Raw genomic sequence first — 18,263 nt, 5'->3', positions numbered from 1 at the left:
AGAGACATTATCTTTAAAATTACCTTGTGTCTGAAGTCCTGGAGTTATTGCAATTGTAAAAGCATCATCATTTACACTAGTCTTTCTTCTGAAATCATTTCAGACAACATAGTAACTGCTGCTACTAACTGTTCCAGTGACATTGACACCAAAAACATAATACGTCAGCCTCTCAGGCTAATTAAATACAGAAGCAAAACAGCCATTACCTCAAGTAACAGTTTCCCCAGGAGTTTAGAATGAATGTCACTCCAGTTAAGATTAATCATCAAATATGATACAATCACAGAGGTGACATTAGACTAGATGACTTAGTGCTTTGCTACAAACAAGCTTATTTCGCCAAGTGACCAACTCCATAGTTAAAGAAATAAATTCGGCACTTCAGCATATTTTCAGTGCTACCTCATATCTAAGAAGGAACTCGTGTACAGCAGGCAGCACATGCTTAATCTCCAGACTGATAAACACCAACCCTGACCTAGAGAAATCACCCAAGCTCCAGAACTCCTATGTCTAACAAGACACCTTCCCATCTGGCAACTGTACAAACTCATCTCATGGAAGTCAAAACTAGGCTTGAGTACTGACCAGGCATTTTCCTTCCACAAAGGTGGAGCCAAAGAACACTTTGCCCTCTTAGATTAAGCCACATGTTATCCCTGCATTCCCAAAACTCTTAGTGACGTCCATGTCTCTTTCCTCTGCTGAAGAGAACTAAACCATAGGGAACCAGCAGGCAGAAACTGCCAGCTCAATGTGGCCAAGCAGCGCTTAAAATATGACACTTCTATAAAGCATTCTGTTTTCCCCAAGATGCACAAATAAAAGGAAAAAGGTGACTGTGACCTATCAGTATTTTTACATTACCTTTTTTTTTTTTTCTTTTTTGTTAACACCACCCTCACATTTTTAAAGAAATGTTTACCATGCAGAGCCTCACTCCCCCACCCCAATTCTTCCTCTGAGAAAAAAGGCTTTACTTCTGATTGATTCTAAATGGCCCTCTGCTTCCTCTGGCCATTGTTCCAAAGAGGGAGGAGTATTCAAACCCACGAATTTGTTTGAGATTTCCTGGCTGAAACCACAAAGCTCATCTTTACATATACTCGCATGTCCAACAGAATTACTGCTCCTGCTGCTTTCCATGACCCCAGACACCGAGGCACACACAACAGGCTGGGAACTTAGCCTTTTGACTTCACAAAGTGCCAGAAGGACACTTAAGTTGTTTTGAGTCCCTGAATAGGTAATCAGTTCTCAGCCTCAGAGAAGGACAGATTTTTCTGCTGTATCACAAGATTTGTATGCTGCGAGACAACAGTCTCCCAACTCTGTCCAGCAGAAAGGGCACACAGTGCAAACTATTCTGCACCAGAGCCAGGAGAGAAGCAGGAACTCAGTTCACAAAAGGTAAGGAATAGCGTTCATACTGTGGTCAAGTGAAGAACACCTCCTCCAAAAAGAAGTGTTGAAAAAGTACAGAATTACTTCTGGAAACACAGACAGGAGACAGATTAGCTAATCTTCCTGTTGTGCAAAATATGACAGCAATTAGGAAAATAAAAGTTGATTGCCTAAATACTCAAATCCTGTGCTCCCTGAATTTATCTCTGTCCCTGAGGTCTATCCTGTAGCTTCTGCGGTTTTTAAGACACACTCCAAACGAAGTCCATTCCTACAGAATCAACCAATTGCAGCAAGAGTTAATTACACACAGCTCTTGCCAAATGTTTAAGTCATATCAAAACAGACTGTCACAGGAGACAATTAACACTTATCTGGCAGAAAAGATACAGTGTAACCAAGGTAAGCAAAAAATCAGATTTTGAGGCTCCTCTTTGTTCTACTCTGAGGCTGCACAGGGGCAAATATTTTGCATATGACTTCAGAGGACAAAGCAGCTATCAGATCCCCACACTCTCTGAGAATATACTATCCCACAGCAATGAGAGACCCAAGGGCAAAAAAGAATTGGTAAAATTGCATTACACTTGCTTCTTCCAAAGCACATTCATTCCATACCTTTATTTCAGAAAGCTGCATGACTTCTGGGAAGACTTCAATGCAGTTGGAGTGAGCAATTACAGTATGCATACGTCTGCAGTTCATGATGGTTGTTGGAATGGCTTTCAGTTTGTTCCCACTAATATCAATTTCCTCCAACTCCTCCAGCTTGGCCATTTTGCTATGAAAACAAGAATTTGTGAATTTTTCTTCTATCAGATGCATATTTTATTTTGAAGCGGTGATAAGAGCAATGGTTTTGTTACTTTAAGAGGACAAAATCACAGAGATTCTTGTTCACAGCAGTGTCTGCCATCTCCCCTCATGTCAGATGCTAACACAGTTGTGAAACAAAATGTGTACTTCTTCTGTCAGTGTTTGTTAATGCTACCTTTCAAATTACTTATTTTGCTTACATCCCTGCTACTCACCAGCTCACTTTCACTCTTTCCTCCTTTCTTCCTCCCCTTTCTATCAACCCTAGTTTCTCACTACATCTCTCCACTCCAAATTTTCCCCTCCTGCTTCTAGCACCCCACTCAGCCCTTCCCCCTAAATTCATCTCCTTCTCCTTGCTGCTGAAGCCCAGCTGCTCAGAATATCACACAAGGACAGAGATGTCTCTTCCATTATTTATTGGCATCGCCTTTTCAAGGTTGTACCCCATCAGTTTTACAGCACATCTTACACTTGAAAAATTTCTGATTAAAACAGAGTGAACCGAAAGCACAGAAATTGCTGCCAAAGCAGAATCTCCTTCTGGAATTGAGAGGACTTTTCCCTAGTGGAGTTTAGTCCACTTCCAGAGGACATTTCCAGATGGCTGCACTCACAAATCTCTTGTGAGGAGAAGCTCACCAGGTGTTACCAAGCCAGGGAGAACAGAGATCTCCTCGCTTGGCTTCCAAAAGCATAGAGTGACCATGCTGAATTAAAATAGCCAGCTGAGAAGAGTTTCAAATACCACGAAAACTCACCAGTAACAAGCATCACTCACTTCTCTGTACTGCAAGAGAGGGTAGCAATGCACAGGAGGGCATAAGCGGGGGAAATCCACCCACTGAGGTACCACTACACCCAAAATGCAGCCTCAGCCACCACATTCCTGTGCAATTTGGTTCTTACTGTGAAAACACTTTATGATGCCCACCCACCCATGGGCCAGAGGCAGTGAAATGAGTTCCTTACCTTGCAGGGAAGCTCTGTAGGCGATTGTAAGCCATGTGCAAGATTTTTAGGTGTGGGTGGCCTGTTAACAAGGGTACACATTTATCTGTGAGGTTGTTATTGGTCAAATACAACTCCTGCAAGATGCTATGGGTTTCTTCAGAAAGAGTGGCCGGAGGAAGCATTTCCAGTTTGTTGGCAGAGGCATTAAGAAATCTCAGGCTGCAAAGAGAAGTTACATAAGGGAGTTCAGTCAAACATCCTGCAGGTTTTACCTAGAACTATAAATAAAAATCTCTATTTTTAAGAGTTAACTTAAGACAGTCATAAGGTAAAGGTCAAAAGCAACAAGTTTATGACAGACCAAAAGCCTAGCATTACATGAGCAAAACTTCTGATCATGTTTTTAATGACCACATTTTTCAGAACAAAACATCAGCAAAAGGAGTACATCAAAGTGCCTCTATCCTGTTATCAAGAGCTCAGTATCTCCAATGTTACTACAGCTGTAGCTACAGGAAAGAGCAATAACAAACCACATAATTTCCATATTCATTACACATGAAAATGAGTTCTGTATTCATCATCGACGAACCATGAGAACTGCCTTTCAAGTGACTAAACAAGTCAAAGGTAAAAAAGCCAGCCAATTTTTCAGTTCTGGTCTAAGGTGCGCTAGTAGCAAATTGAACTTTAAAAGTTACATCATTGCTTGCTGATGTGTGCAGCAAGGGAGCCTTATCCCTATGAAGCTTTTCTGAGTGCCCTTTCCCTGCTCCCCAACACAGCAGAAGCCCATGTTTTTGCAGTCGACAACAACTACAGGAGCACAGAAATTAAGCCTTTTTTTCTCCCCCAAAGGCCTTTTCCAGGATGGGACAAGACCTGCTGAGGTATATATATAGGTTCTGTGGGCAGAGCATTCATGTTTGTTAGGGGAGTATGGTGATCACAGCAGCACTGTAGTATCTTGATGGCTAGAACTCACACCAGCAATTCCAAACAAATAGAAATGTAAGACTATTTATCCTTTAGTAAGTAACTCTGGCATGACTATGCCTTTTCAACAGATATGGGACCTCTCTTCCTTCCTTCTGTTTCCAGAAAAGGCTGCCTTGGAGCAATGCAGAAGGAAGTGTGGGCTTGCCAGTCTGCAACGACTGCGTTCAGTCCAGGCTGTCCTGCTCCTACCAACTAATGGGAACAGGCAGCTGCAGAGAGCAAAACTGCATTCAAGAAAAAAGACTCATAAGTGTGTTGTCTCAAGCCTGTAAAGCCCACTGACCGGGACACAAAAGGTAGGTACATTCCTGTCATCGATCTTAAGAGAAAGTGATAAAATATTGATGGCTGCTCCCATGCACGCAGGAGTCCACACTGACCTTTAAGACCTATTAATGAATGAAGTGGATTTGCAGGAATAGCAGCTGGTTCAAACTCGTTCAGCAGTAAGTAAGGGTCAGGCATGCTACAGGAGTCACATGGAATGCCAAAGGATTAAAGAAAACCCACTATTTCCATCAGAAGCAAAAGCCTCTCAGCACTACACAGAACTGAAACAGGTTAGGTGTTTTACACAGACAGAGGAGTCCACTTCAGAGAAACACAGTTTAATCCTCAGGCTCACTCATTATTCACAAGGGTGATAAAAATCCAGAGGAGGAAGGGAGGAGAGGAAGGATTAGTACAGAGAAGGAAATAAGAAGCTGAAGGGGTTTTTAATTTATTTATTTATTCTAAAAAGATGCTCACTTTCACCCTTTAGCTACAAACTAAAAATACACTAAGCTCATTCAAGGCTGGATCATTAAACCAAAGCATATCGCATCAACAGAGCCGTGCTCAATTAAACAGCAGCAAGTACAGCTATTACTAAAGTACAGACAGTTACTACTTTGGCAACTTCAATCAAATGTACATGGGGTAGTCTTCCCACTCCACAAGATGAAGGCACTTTGATTAACATTAAAGTCACAGTATTTTTTGTACCATTCATAGTACAAAATGGTCATCTTCAGCTCAAGGTGGAAAGGCTTAAGGCTGGTGGAAAAAGTGAGTTGTCACAGGAAAAATGGGTATAAGAGATGACAGCAAAACACACCCTGAGAAAGGTTATGCTCTTCTGAAGAAGGACCTGTATCTTAGGTTTCTTTCTTGCAAGCTGCATGAGAATAACTTGCAGTGTTTCACAGGTACCAGCAGCCAAAGAGGTGATTTAGAGAGCATCACAGCCCATGGCTGTGACGTCTGATCAAGACCTGCTAGCCCAAAGTACAACTAAAAGCTTCAATTAAGAAAAGGAACATTACTCTGATACAGCTGAAATTGATACGGTGTACTGTACTGTAGCCATTTTAAATTCAAAAGAAAAAATTAATAATTCTTCTGTTTTTAATAAGCTTTCAGCATTGGTGAAATGTAACAAGATACTTCAATTTGTTCCCTCACTGGTAATAAAACTGAGTGGAATCTGTGTGCTCCTGTTGGAAATAAGTTTTGAGGCATGTATTCTCTAATGGGGAAGGGAGAGAAGAAAGTTGATGCTCTGCACACACATACCATTCCCCTCACTCTGATCTTTCGCTAAACCTTCCAGGGAGTGAGTGATACAATGACACTGGAAATAAATCCCCATCATCCTAACCTACAGGCTACTGCCTTGTTGTGCACAATGTTTAGGTGACTAGCAAAAGTCTTGCCAACAGCTTAGAACAGGAACCCTGTGGTAGCAGAGTGTCTCACCTTAAACAACTGACAATCGGAATCAGAACAGACACATACTCATCTCTGTCTCCAGATGACATAAGTAGAATTAAATCAGCTTTTGGAAATGAGTGTGTTGCTTGCTTACATGTTTTTAGACCAGCTGTTACATTAAAATGGCAAAACACATTCTGACATAATAATTCTTTCAAGATATTGTCTAGATTTAAAAATAAAAATTAAATAAAATAGGGACACTGTTCTTTGGGTACAGAACAGAATGAACCATCAGATTGCTAGTACCAAAGATTTGTCAATTCTGTACTATAATTTTATGTTAAAAAAAAAAAGAAAAGAAAAAAAACAACACAAATCAAACCACCACCAGCTCAAAGAAACCCCAGAACAAAAACCCAACACCAAAAAAAAACCAGCAAAACCTAAAACTGTAGTTGCCCGTCAGGTTTTCCCTCACACTGATTTAACACAGAAGTCCTCCTCCAGGTTATTTCCACTCCCCTATTTCTTCATCCTTGTGCAATGTGCCAGCTGCTACCTTAGAAGGCACATCTTATAAATGCCCTCCAGAGGAGTGGAGATTTACTTGGGCACTACTCTTCCCATCTCTCTTGTGCATGGACTTAAACTGATTCATGTTCCTTGAAGATTTCCCACTCATTCTGCTTATCAGATGGAAACAGAATGTCAAGTATTAAAGCCCAGTCCAAAATTAATTGTTTCCCCTTTCCAATTCCACCCACACACTACACCACAAACTCATGGAAAAAAAACTACAGCATCACTACAAAGACATGAATTCAGCAGCCTGTGCACATACCAGAGAACAATACAGCCAGGAAAGCATGAATTAACAAGTACTAAAAGAGCACAGCAGATAAAGAAAGAAATGAAAGTGCTGGCAGGGAGATGTCTGAATTCTGCAGCTTAGACAAGGTGAATATTCTCCTCTGGCTGAAATAAGTTACCTTTGGTTTTTTTGGGGTATTAAATCCAGCAATGGACTTAACTTCTCCAAACCACAAAAATAAGAAAAAGAACTGTCCCAAAGAATAGGCTAGAAACAAGGGCATGGATTTAATTCAACTAAAATCACCTAATATGCAGTTATATCCATTCCCTCTTCATACCCAGAAGATTCCATCTCGGTTTGAACTTCTAAAAGCAGAGGAAGAATATCTTCAATATAAAGCTGCAAAAAGTTTGAACTTTGCCTACCAATACCAACCTCTAGCACACCCAAAAGCTGAATAGAGACAATTGAGAGAACACAGCACCTCTGAATTCCTTACTATTTTCTGAGGCAGTTTAATAAACTTGCCTTGCTGGGCAAGACACACTGAAAAAATTAAGTTCTCCAAAAGGCTTAGGAATGTTTGACACTGAAAAGAGGAACACAGACAACGGCATTCTTTGGTGAAGCAGCAACAAATCAAACCCACTGTGTTTAGCTTGAAAGTACTGATAAGAGTTGGAAAGAACACTGCAGTTGCAAAAAGAGAATATGCAGAGAAATCAAGATCTCCAGTTTGGCCTATGCCCCAAGATCTCCATCAGTACAGAGCAATCAAAATACAAAATTTGTTCTTCAGTGCCTTCTGCAGAGACATGCCCTCAATTTCTGATTGCCTAAGACTGAAATAATTTATGAATGTGGTAGCAGGTGTGTGAGGAAGAATCCTGTAAGCTAAGCATGTCTAGGGGGAAAAAGAGAGAGGGGGGGAAAAAAATCAAATCTGTTCTGCCAGCCTCTGCAGAAGAGAGTATTTCTTCTTTAAAAAATGAATAAAATAAATTAAAAGACGGAATTCAAGTGAATCCTCTTCCTGCTGATGGACTGCCAGAAAAATCACTTAACTGCTGCTCTGTCCTCAGCTCTTACTTTCTAACCTATCTTTAGCTATTTTATAAACTGGGATTTCCCCAGTTTCTAAAGTACCTGCTTGCAATCTTTAACCTAGCAACAAGGAGACAAATGTGGCAAAACATTTCTGTAACACAAGCATGTGCATCAAACACTCAAACAGCACTTGGCATTCATTTGACTTGGTTTCCTCCCTCACACTTCCCCTGCATCCAGGATAGGACTGAATCCTTGCATCACAAAGAAGCAGCCACAGTGGGTGGAAATGGCAAATATCAAACGAGACTAAATTTAACTGGGTCACCTTCCAAAACTTCAGCAAAAGCCAAACCCGCCAAAACCAATAAAATAAATTCAAAACAAACAGAAAATCAAATGAGGTAAGAACAGCTGAACAAAGCTGAAAACAAAAATCACACAGAGTCTAGACAAGCTCTGAATAGCTGACATTGGCTTCACCACCACAGCTGGCCACTACCAGACACCGCAAAGCAAAGCCCAAGGTTTAAGCTGTGCACATCACAGCTAAAAATCTTCACCACACAGATGCTTTAAGAAATCTGATGGCTGTTTTAAGGGTTGACACTGAAAGCATTCCTTCTAACTGGAAAGGATTAGGCAAGAGACAAACCCTTGCCCACCTTACACTGTGCTTCCTCATTTTTATCTCTGCCTGACCACGGTCACTGCTTTTCTACTGTGCCCAGCTAAAGCTCTTGAAGACTCATTCGTCTCATCTGGAGAGCACTTGGTGTAACAGTGTCCATGCCATTAAATGGTAGTTTGCTTGCAAGCTGCTCAAGGAAGGCAGTAAATGTCTGTACAAGAATCTGACAGCGGAAAAGGCATCACAACAGATGCAGCAGAGGATAGAAATGAAAGGCTTAAGGAATGTAGGTGCACAAAAAAAGGTTCAGGATTCGGTTTGGGAGTTTTCTCCATCAGCTGCAGCACTTGCATGAATTCTCTGTTTTTCCAGCATATGGTAATGAGAAATGAAGAGATTATCTGGTTGCCTCTGTAGCACTGATCTTGCCAAGAAAATCCCCACCCCACAAGAGAAATCCTTGCTAACATGATCAAGATGTGCATACTTGCAGTGCAATAAACAGAACTAAGTTCTGTCTTGGTCAGAGAGATGTGTCACAGGCTAGTCCTCAATTTCTCCTTGACTAACAGTTTAAAATAGAAAATTAATTAAAAAGCAGACCAACAAAATATCCCTAATTATACTCTTCAGCAGAAAATTACACCTTTTCATTGTTTTTTGAAGGAATAAGGCAGAAAATCAATGTTTATAGATTCTTCTATGAAGAGAACTGAGGTTTTTCAGTATTTGGGGCTTGGTTGGGGTTTCTTTTTAGTGAAAGTGATATTCTCTCTTTGTGCACCAGTGCACTGATTTCCTTTCCTTCCTCAGATTTCTAGATGTCAAAGCCCACCAGTGCTTGTGCTGAAGTTTGCCCAAGGCACTTCACACCCACTTTGTCAAATATTCAGGATTGAGAAAGAGAAAGTGTTTATAATTCACAGCATGAGACTTCATATCCAGACAAGATATCATCTGTCAGTTGCACAGACCTGAGTACCTTTCAAAAAAAACCAAACCAAAACAAACCCAAATCTTTTCAAGGCTGTAAAAGGCAAGTAATTTTATGCAGAGATAAAGGTACTGTAAGGTAAAGTGATTTGTCCAATATTACACGCTGGGTAGAGACCATGGCACACCACTCAGGAGAACCGGTTCTCTTGGCACGTCTGGCAGTACAGATTGTGCTTCCCAGGGAATGCTTGGAGAAGAGAAGTGTTTTACCTTTTTAAAAGCAAAACAATCTCCTGAATGTCTTTCCAGACACATTTCTGTTGACACTTAGCTGCTGATAGATGCAAGTATTTGAAAAGGAAAGAAGTTATGCGTAGGAAATTCCAAACTTAAAACTCTGACCTTGTACACTAATATATTAACCTGTATGCTGTTTTCCTTCGGAGTACTCACTTTTGCAGCAGTCACAGAAGAACCAACATGGATAAGCCATACCATCTTAAACCAAGTTAAAAGGTAGGGATCAACAGGGAAAACACTACCCAAACCAACCTGGGTTGGGTATCTACTTCTACTATCATCACAGGAAAGGGAGGCTGCATTGGTGATGAGATGTCAGAATGTGTAAGCTCTGCTCATCTCCTGTGATGGTGCATGACTTTGTTAAGATATGTAAAAGACTTTGAAAACATCAGCCCTATACTGCTCAAAAGCTGCAGAGGGGAAAAAATTCCCCAAGCCTGAATCAGCCACTTAATACTGTTATTCAAAGTATTCTTTAATTCCATATCTTCTCAGCATATTCCTAGCAAACTTCTGGAAATCAATCCCCAATCCTGTTTTTAGCCTTGTGTTTTTCATTCTGGCATCACAAAAACCCAACAAACAAAACCAAAATGCATATATAAAAAAAAATAAACAAACAAAAAAACCCACACCCAGAAAAAACCCAACCGTGCCTAGAGATGAGCTGCAGTACAAAAAAATCAGGATCTCTCTCTGCCAAAATTGTGGTACACTACATCCCAGACCTACAACCTGTTTTTAATACAAATTTTGCAAAATTATTTCTCTCATTGCTTTCAAAATACCAGGGGCTCTCTGAAAATTACTTAAAAGGTTTCTTTTCCTTCCAAGTTAACACAGTCAATAGTTAAAGAGCTTATTTAGAAAACATCTCAACCACCAATCTAATTCACCAAGTCAATTCCAGGAAATTTAACCAGATGCTCAAGACAGAATTAACAAAAGAAGGGGTTTTGCAATACTCTTAATTGGGAAAGGAACTCTGCCAGCAAGATCACCACCTCTTTTGCTTCTGCACCTCTCAAGAAAGCCAGGAGCTTTGCAGTCCTTTTGTCACAGCCAGGATCAGAAATAAAATCCCACAGCACACAGTCTCACTGTCTGTTAAATTATGCATGCATTGAGCACTCAGAAATCCCATGACTAAATGTGGAAGTGAAGAAGTGCAAGGAATGCTGACACCAAGTGGGGCCAGCCCATCCACCATCCCCAGATGATGCTACCAACCTCCTATATTCTCAATCACAGTCACTTGAAGGATATGTTCATATTCAGAAAAAACCGCAAAACCTTGAAGACCCTGATACTAAAGAAATAACAGCATAAAAATATGAATCCAGAAAGCAGATCAAGTGGTGACACCAGCTAAATTAGTGACAAACATTTAAAAAGCATAGAAAAAAATCAAAACCTAGGGACAGGGGAATAACTGAATTATTCTGACAGCCTTATGGATAGATTTTGTTCTGTTTGACAGGTATAAATAAGTTCTAGCCTCTGACTGAAGGGGGGAAAAAAAGCTTTCACACTCCATCAAATAAGCCTGAGAAATATATATTTAAAGAAAGTGCCACTAAACCATTTCAGTATATGTAGTAGAAAATAGCATGTTAACTCTACAGCTAGATTTCAAGAAGTAGGTGTTCAGCAGGAGCTTGGTGGGAAAAAAGAAGCAACCATATAAGGAAACAAAACCAGAATAAAAAGAATGTGCTTTGGTGAGTTGGGCAGACATCTGTTCTTACCACACAAGGCTTGGCAACTTTCAAATAAGGGGAACCTCAGATTACCATTTGAACCAGGAAGTAACACGCCAAGCAAGGTTCATCACATGCAAGTCAAAAGAATCAAATTCCTTTATAATTTTACCTGTCTGCTTTCAAAAGCAGGTTAGAAGGCAGTTCCAGGAGCTGGTTGTGCTGCACGTCCAGGACCTCCACCTGTGTTCGCTCAAGCCGATCTGGGAGCCTTCCTAACATATTATGTCCCGCCAGCAGCTTCCGCAAGCTACTATTGTAAAACAACCTTAAGAGAAATAAAACCACCAGAAATTAGAAAAATTTAAACTGAAAAGTTCCTTTGATTATTTAAATATGGTGTCATGGCTCATTACAAGAAAGTGATTCAGCCAACTGATTAGCAGACATGGTATTAATTACGCACAGATCCAAGAATGTCTTCCCACTCTACACCAACTTCTTCAAAAGGTTTTAAGAGACAGGGAAGGAGGTTCACAGATGATTCAGGAGTGAAAGTAGTGACAAAGGGTTATTTTATGGCACTGCATAAAACATTAACATAGAAGCACGACAGTGAAGGAGGTAATTGCTAACAAAGGCTGCAGAAATCTGCACATGTGGGATCCCCCTAGCTAATGCAAGCACTTCAGAAGTGGGGGTGAAATCACCAGTCACCCCACAAGCTTTATAGTGCTGTACTCATCATGTGCTGACTCATAATCCAATGCAATTCCCCACCCCCACAATTTTTCTTTTCTGTTAATACCAGACTTACATAAAGCCTCGTTTCCAGTTCTACAGCAAATGAAATTTATCTAATCGGCTTTACTTTCTTGAGTTTTTACAACCAATAGATGACCTGGAGTCCCAACCCCCTGCTCCATTGTTTGTGGGGCTGGGGAGAAGGGGAGAGCAGAAGAGGGCAACATATAGAGAAAAATAGCTGTTTTGTTCAAACAGTATAGCTTAAATTCACGGGATAAACAAAGAAATGAGGGTATGCACCTAAAGAAATCAAAAATAGAGCAATACTCAATTTTGAACAGAAACCACATTCAGCAAATTAAGAAAAAAGATTATTCTTCATCTGCCACATGTCTTATATCTGTCTTACATGCCTATTACTGTACTGTTTAATCTGGCGAGCCCATGCAACATGCTGACCTCCTTCAATCACTCTCGAATTATTCAGCATTAAAGCAAAAATCTTCTTCCCTCTGTCACAATGACCCAAATACACATAACAAGCCTCCCAGCCCCTTCCCTACAATGCACCAGGTCATGGGATTATTGCGCCAAAATCATCAATCAAGTACGCCGAGTATTTTCCCCTTGACAGATACCGTCACTCTCAGTATCTGCGTGCCAGTGTTAGCAGTTATCTCATTTGGCCGGATTGTCTGAGTTATGACCATGCATACAAATCAACAGCCAGCCCTATCATTCCAGAAGGCTAAACACAGGGTGAAAAGACTTAACAAAGTGATAACCCTATCTATTATGTATTCACTATTTAACCATTTTTGGTTTGCTCTATTTTTACTCGAAAAATCTCTCAGTTATAGATTTGCCTTTGTATTCTATTTTTTGAGACTGGCTAATACTGTCAACACCAAATATCAGGGTAGAAAACAGAACTGATTGACAGAAAAAAAAATAACTCCCTTGGAGTTTTTTTTTAGGATGGCTGGGGGCAGCACCATTTTAAAATTAAAAAAAAAAAAAAGTTGAAATTGTGCTAAAATCCTCAGATATTTTCTCTTTCTGTAATTCAGAAGAACTTAGTACGTCTTTGGGGGATTTTGGTTGGGGTTTTTTTTTGTTTTTTTTTGGTTTTTTGTTTTTTTTTTTAATTTGCTTTGTCTTATTTTTTAAGTCACACAAGCACTGAAGGACTTGGGGTAGCTGAAAAAAGGTTGAAGAGCATTTAACTAAACAAGCTCCTGATGAGCCTGGGATGCCTAGCTCTCAAGCTGGGTGGGGAACCAGGATGCTGGGACTGCTCTTCCATACAGGAAGCTTCCTCACTTGCCCAATTCCCACTGGAATTTTTGGTGAAATCAATAAATTCCAAGGACAAGCACATCATTCATCATCCACATCTTCTCAGAAAACATGGTTTGATGTAAGTATTCTACCAATTCCTTTACTAAACAACTCTTTGAGAGAACACAATGTTGAATACAGATAGATCTTTAAAAAAAACAGACAAAAAGGAACAAAACCACATACAAACATCTATTCACTGATGGCAACAAAATCATTTTGGCAACTCCTAATTGAAGCATTTCCTTTCTCTTTGGCACCATGATTTTTATGAATTTGTCCTGCATAGCTAAGACCGACTACGTTTTTGTTATTTTTCAGTACTTCTAAAGCTAAAACAGTTGCATTACACTCCAGGGGATATTTCCCCTTTTTCCTTAATTGAGACAAATGCTAGTACAGAAACCTCCATCTCAACTGCTTCAACTCTTTGTCTTCAAGGACTATTTTTCTGTTTCAAGAGGCAAACACACAGCATCAAGTGTAGTTTGTTTAGATCAGATGCAATCTTCATCCTACCAGGAATATGGTGGTCACTCAAGGCTTGAACATTTGTGTTTAGCTTGAACATTTGTGTTTAAGTGTCACAAGCAGCCCCCTAGGAGAGCCCTGCTGATTCACTTCACAGGTTTTCAGAACGCTATTCTATGTAGAAGAAAAAGCACAGAGCAGTGCACCTTAACATACTCATTGAGCTTTTACTTGCATTTACTTGATACTTAGGCATGTTGAGCCATTTGCATTTGAGTCCAAACACAAGCTACCCCTAAAATTTAACAGATATTCAAAGCCTGCCTCTTGAATGGAACAGGACCCGAAAACTGAACTGACTTATTAGGAGCTAAGCTATCTAGACATATACTACAAAGAATAACTTTCAAAGATAAGCTATTTCCTGGGGTTAATGATAAGATGGCAGGAGAGACAAGTGGGATGTTGACTGTACCTAATTTCAGCTAATCATTAATCTCCCAGAGATATCCGGTGTGCCTTGAAAGTCCTGGCTGTTATGAAGTGCAAAAGAAAGAAAAATGAACTTTTGCACCCCCACCTTCTGAGTAGGCACAGCTTCATTTTTTTTTTCTCTCTCTCTGTGTGTGTGTGTGTGCATGAAAAAACAGAGGGATTAATAGTCTGCACATAAACGTGCTAGTTTGCTTGGTAAATCTCCTCACATCCTCTTCGGCCCATATTTTCGAAATCTCTTCTCAATTCTGACACTAAAATGGACAAGTTTGCACCATCTTACACATTCATCTGACCCAGAAAAAAATATCATTCTTGCTTTCTGATGCTTTTCTGTGCTGTACAGCTCCTTAAGGTAAATATTTGTACTTGATGATCCTTGTGAGTCCCTTCCAACTCAGCTTATTATGCGATTTAGTAGCTCATGATACATCATCATCTTTCACAACATCTCTTTCAAACTGTACAGAACAACTTCCAGTGAAGGCAGGAATTTAAAAATCGCCAACATCACTACCTAATCAGTAACCCACCTGGAACAGACAGCTCTCTCTAGAACAAATAATAGCAAGACTCATTTATTATTTAAACTCAACTGTTATTTTGCTTCCTCTCAACTTCTTTTCTGTCATTTATATTTATCAATTTTAAGTTTAGACTTGAGGAAAAGAGATCATCTTGGTAGTGAAGGCAATCGGTCTTGCAGGAATTTACTTGATGAAACTTTCCCTTCTTTAAACCCTTTTCCCCTCAAACAGCGCTGTGAACTGGAGTCTCTAAGCATCACTGAAACTAAATTACAAGTGCGATTTCCAAATTGTCATGTAAAATTATGGCTGTAAATATTTAATATTCAGTATTAAAAATGAAGGGCTTTCCTGCCTGAAGAGCCACATGAACAGCTTCAAAGTTCAAAGGCACTACTTTCTCTGCATGAAAGTAAAAGAAGAAAGGCTGGGTGGAAGCTCGAGGCATGACGACACCCCACAAGGTAAAAAAAAAATCAAACAAAAGATAAAACGGCCCTGACAGTCCCTGGAACAAGCTAAACACTGACTCAGCAATTATTTTTTAATTGTTTAGCCTATTCCTCATTGTGGAACTGGTCTGCATGACTTACCGGGCAGGCAGCTCACGTATCTGATTGTGGCCAACATCCAACACTTCCAGTTTCCTGCTGTCACACACCCACTCAGGCAGGTTCTCCAGGTGATTTCTATGAATAAAGAACACAAAGAGATGGAACTAAATTATAATTGAGATGTAAAGGCTATTAAGAATACAGCCTCAAGAGAGATACAGATACCTGCAGGAAACAAATCTGCTACATAGCATGATGCCTGTGAGATTGTATCATCCGTCCTTCTGCAAGGGCATAACCAGTGCAGTCAGGTCCTGAGTGAAGGGGCAAGAAAGCTAACAGCATTGTTATCTCCCTACATGTGCATTCACTAGGAAAAAAAAAAAAAAAAGCTTCCAAATTACCAGGGGAGTATTAAGAATATCAGAGTACCAAAGCTGAAATCTCTCCATGGAGAAGAAATTTCTGATTTCTGAGATGTTCCTTAGAAGATATTCACACCTTACACAGTTGAAATATCTCTTCAATCTCTCAAATACAACGAAGCTCACTCTACCAATCTTTTGCTATCTCACTGAACAGAGCAAAAATTTTTTGTGCGTATCTTTCAAGCCAACTGTTTTTCTTTTTTTTGCATTTATCTTTACAGAAACTAACCCTTCTGGAAGCTAATGTCTTGAAGGCAAGATTTTCCAAGTACTGCACCAAAAACATGCCAATAGGCACTGTGGGGCACTCCTGTATCCTGTCTTAAAGACAAAAATTAGCAGCACAAGATAGATGGAGGAGATTGTGTGCAAATGCATTCACATAACGACTATTTCCATCAGAATACACGGATGCAAACTGGGCATCAAATAACAGTCAAGCACTCGCAGACCTGAAGTTCAGGAATAGGATGCTTATGAAGCATGAATATAAATCAACCATGTACTCGTATCCTTTGGTTTATTCCTGCAATGGTCCTCAATCAAAATATGCAATGGTAACCTAACCCATCTTCTCAGATAGCTTCCTTTCTGATCTCAAACGGATTTCCCAAATTCCAAAAAGCTAAGGACACCCTACCCATTTAGTTACAAATGCCATCACTGCAATGAAGCACAAAAAGGGCTTTGTGATCAAAATCATGCATTCTGCACCAATTTCATTAACATATAAATGGAAGAAACAGCTTTTCAAAGAGTGCTTTTCAATAAATCACTCATTTAGTCACACAAGTGTGTTACATTTAGGACAATGTGAGTAACTGAGGGCTGATGAAACTTCCAAGTTGAAGGCCGCTAGCCCAGGTGGCTCACTAATTGTTATGATCACCCTCAATAGCGAGAGTGCTTTACACAGGATTTTTAATGAATGAGATTATCACTTTAAATGCAGATGAGTAATTTCTTAAATAAGACAGCCATTAAGCACGTGTATAAATGTTTTCCTGATTCATTCCTGGAACTGTAAAACAAACTAAAACACCCCCTTTTCCATTTCTTCCCTTATCCCGCCTCTCTCATTAAGGTGAAATTTATGTATACATTCAAATGGCAACTGCAGACATCCTTGCAGCAGCCAGGGCTGCAGAGAACTACGAGGAGCTGCCAAACTGATGAGTAAACTATCAAACCATCACCTACGCTGGGCTTACGATGCAGACATATCCAGAAAGTTACTTCTGAACAAGTCTCAGATTGGTGTGTATTTGAATCATCATGTTCTAACTCTGTAAGACAGGAAATCTTCAAATCATGGAAACTCTTTAACTATAAAGAAATAGAAATCTTGATTTGGGCAGTAATTTAAAAAAAAGTAAATCTATTAAAACGAAACAAGAAAGAACTGACCAGCAGGAAAAAAGCATCCTCTAACTCTGAAAATTTCTTTTCTTATCCCAAGGTCCAATTTCTACCCCCATTCCCACTTAGCGAGATGACAGTGAACTTCATTGTTCCATAAGTCTCTTTGATTTATATTTCACAGGTCCAAGAAAAAAAACATACTCTTACCTAGAAATATCCATATAAGCCAGGCAATTAGGAACTGGATACACATCAAGGTGAACAAGTTCTAGGGGAAAAAATATATGTAACAAGAAAAGTGGTGATAAAGATTTGCATTTAAATGACTGTTCCATAAGAACTATTTTAAGACCTAACACCCAGAGATTTCAGACCACATCAATAACCTAAAAAAATTTCTGAAGATCTGGACCTTTGTGAACCCCTTGTAAGTCCTGTTTCTTTATTATGTCTTCGTACATTTGCTATGTCACATTGTACTTGCTATGACTGACACTATGTAACTGAACTGGGACAAGAAACTGGAGAATTTTTAAAGTTTCATGGCAAATTCTCATTTTTAACATTTCTGTCACAAGAGCTGTAATTTCACCTCCACCGCCCTCTGTCACAAAACTGCTCTACTTTTCTCTCACTGGTTACTTGAGATATAAGCATGGGATAGGAACCTCCCCACTCTGGAACAGCAAGTTACAGAATAACAGAGTCCTTTAGGGAATGGCAAGATCCAGAGTATTTGTCAACACATCACATAAGCCTTGGCATGCCTGTGGAGTTCCCAGTTGCAGGCAGCCTTACAGATCTTTCATAACACAACTACAGATAGTAATGTTATTACTGAAGCAATCAAAATAAAGTTCATATCCTAAGGTTTCAGGTAGCTAGTGCTTAGTGCTAAGTTTAAAAAAACCCATAACCCAAAGAGACATTTATTTAAACCTACAGAAAAATCAACTAAAGTGCAACTCTAACAAGTAGTTTCTTTGGAAAATGAGATGAAAACAAGGTGGCCAAGGGTAATGAGAGGACAAGC

The 18,263-nt window shown here is 39.7% G+C and overlaps 1 protein-coding gene across 1 annotated transcript in view; it reads right to left on the bottom strand.

Moving 5' to 3' along the window:
* The window catches only part of PHLPP1 (PH domain and leucine rich repeat protein phosphatase 1), a 135,818-nt gene that overhangs the window by 13,512 nt on the left and 104,043 nt on the right, over nt 1-18,263 (bottom strand). Inside the window, exons 8-12 of the mRNA XM_030265406.4 lie at nt 17,438-17,498; nt 15,480-15,575; nt 11,478-11,633; nt 3,196-3,396; nt 2,026-2,188 (exon numbers count right to left, since the gene is read on the bottom strand). Coding sequence (XP_030121266.4) covers nt 2,026-2,188; nt 3,196-3,396; nt 11,478-11,633; nt 15,480-15,575; nt 17,438-17,498 — 677 coding nt within the window. The remainder of the gene's footprint in view (nt 1-2,025; nt 2,189-3,195; nt 3,397-11,477; nt 11,634-15,479; nt 15,576-17,437; nt 17,499-18,263) is intronic.

This window comes from Taeniopygia guttata, chromosome 2 (assembly GCF_048771995.1).
Source record: "Taeniopygia guttata chromosome 2, bTaeGut7.mat, whole genome shotgun sequence".
Taxonomy (NCBI): domain Eukaryota; kingdom Metazoa; phylum Chordata; class Aves; order Passeriformes; family Estrildidae; genus Taeniopygia; species Taeniopygia guttata.
Note: the sequence above shows the minus strand (reverse complement) of the source record. Positions and strands in the feature narration are given on the sequence as shown.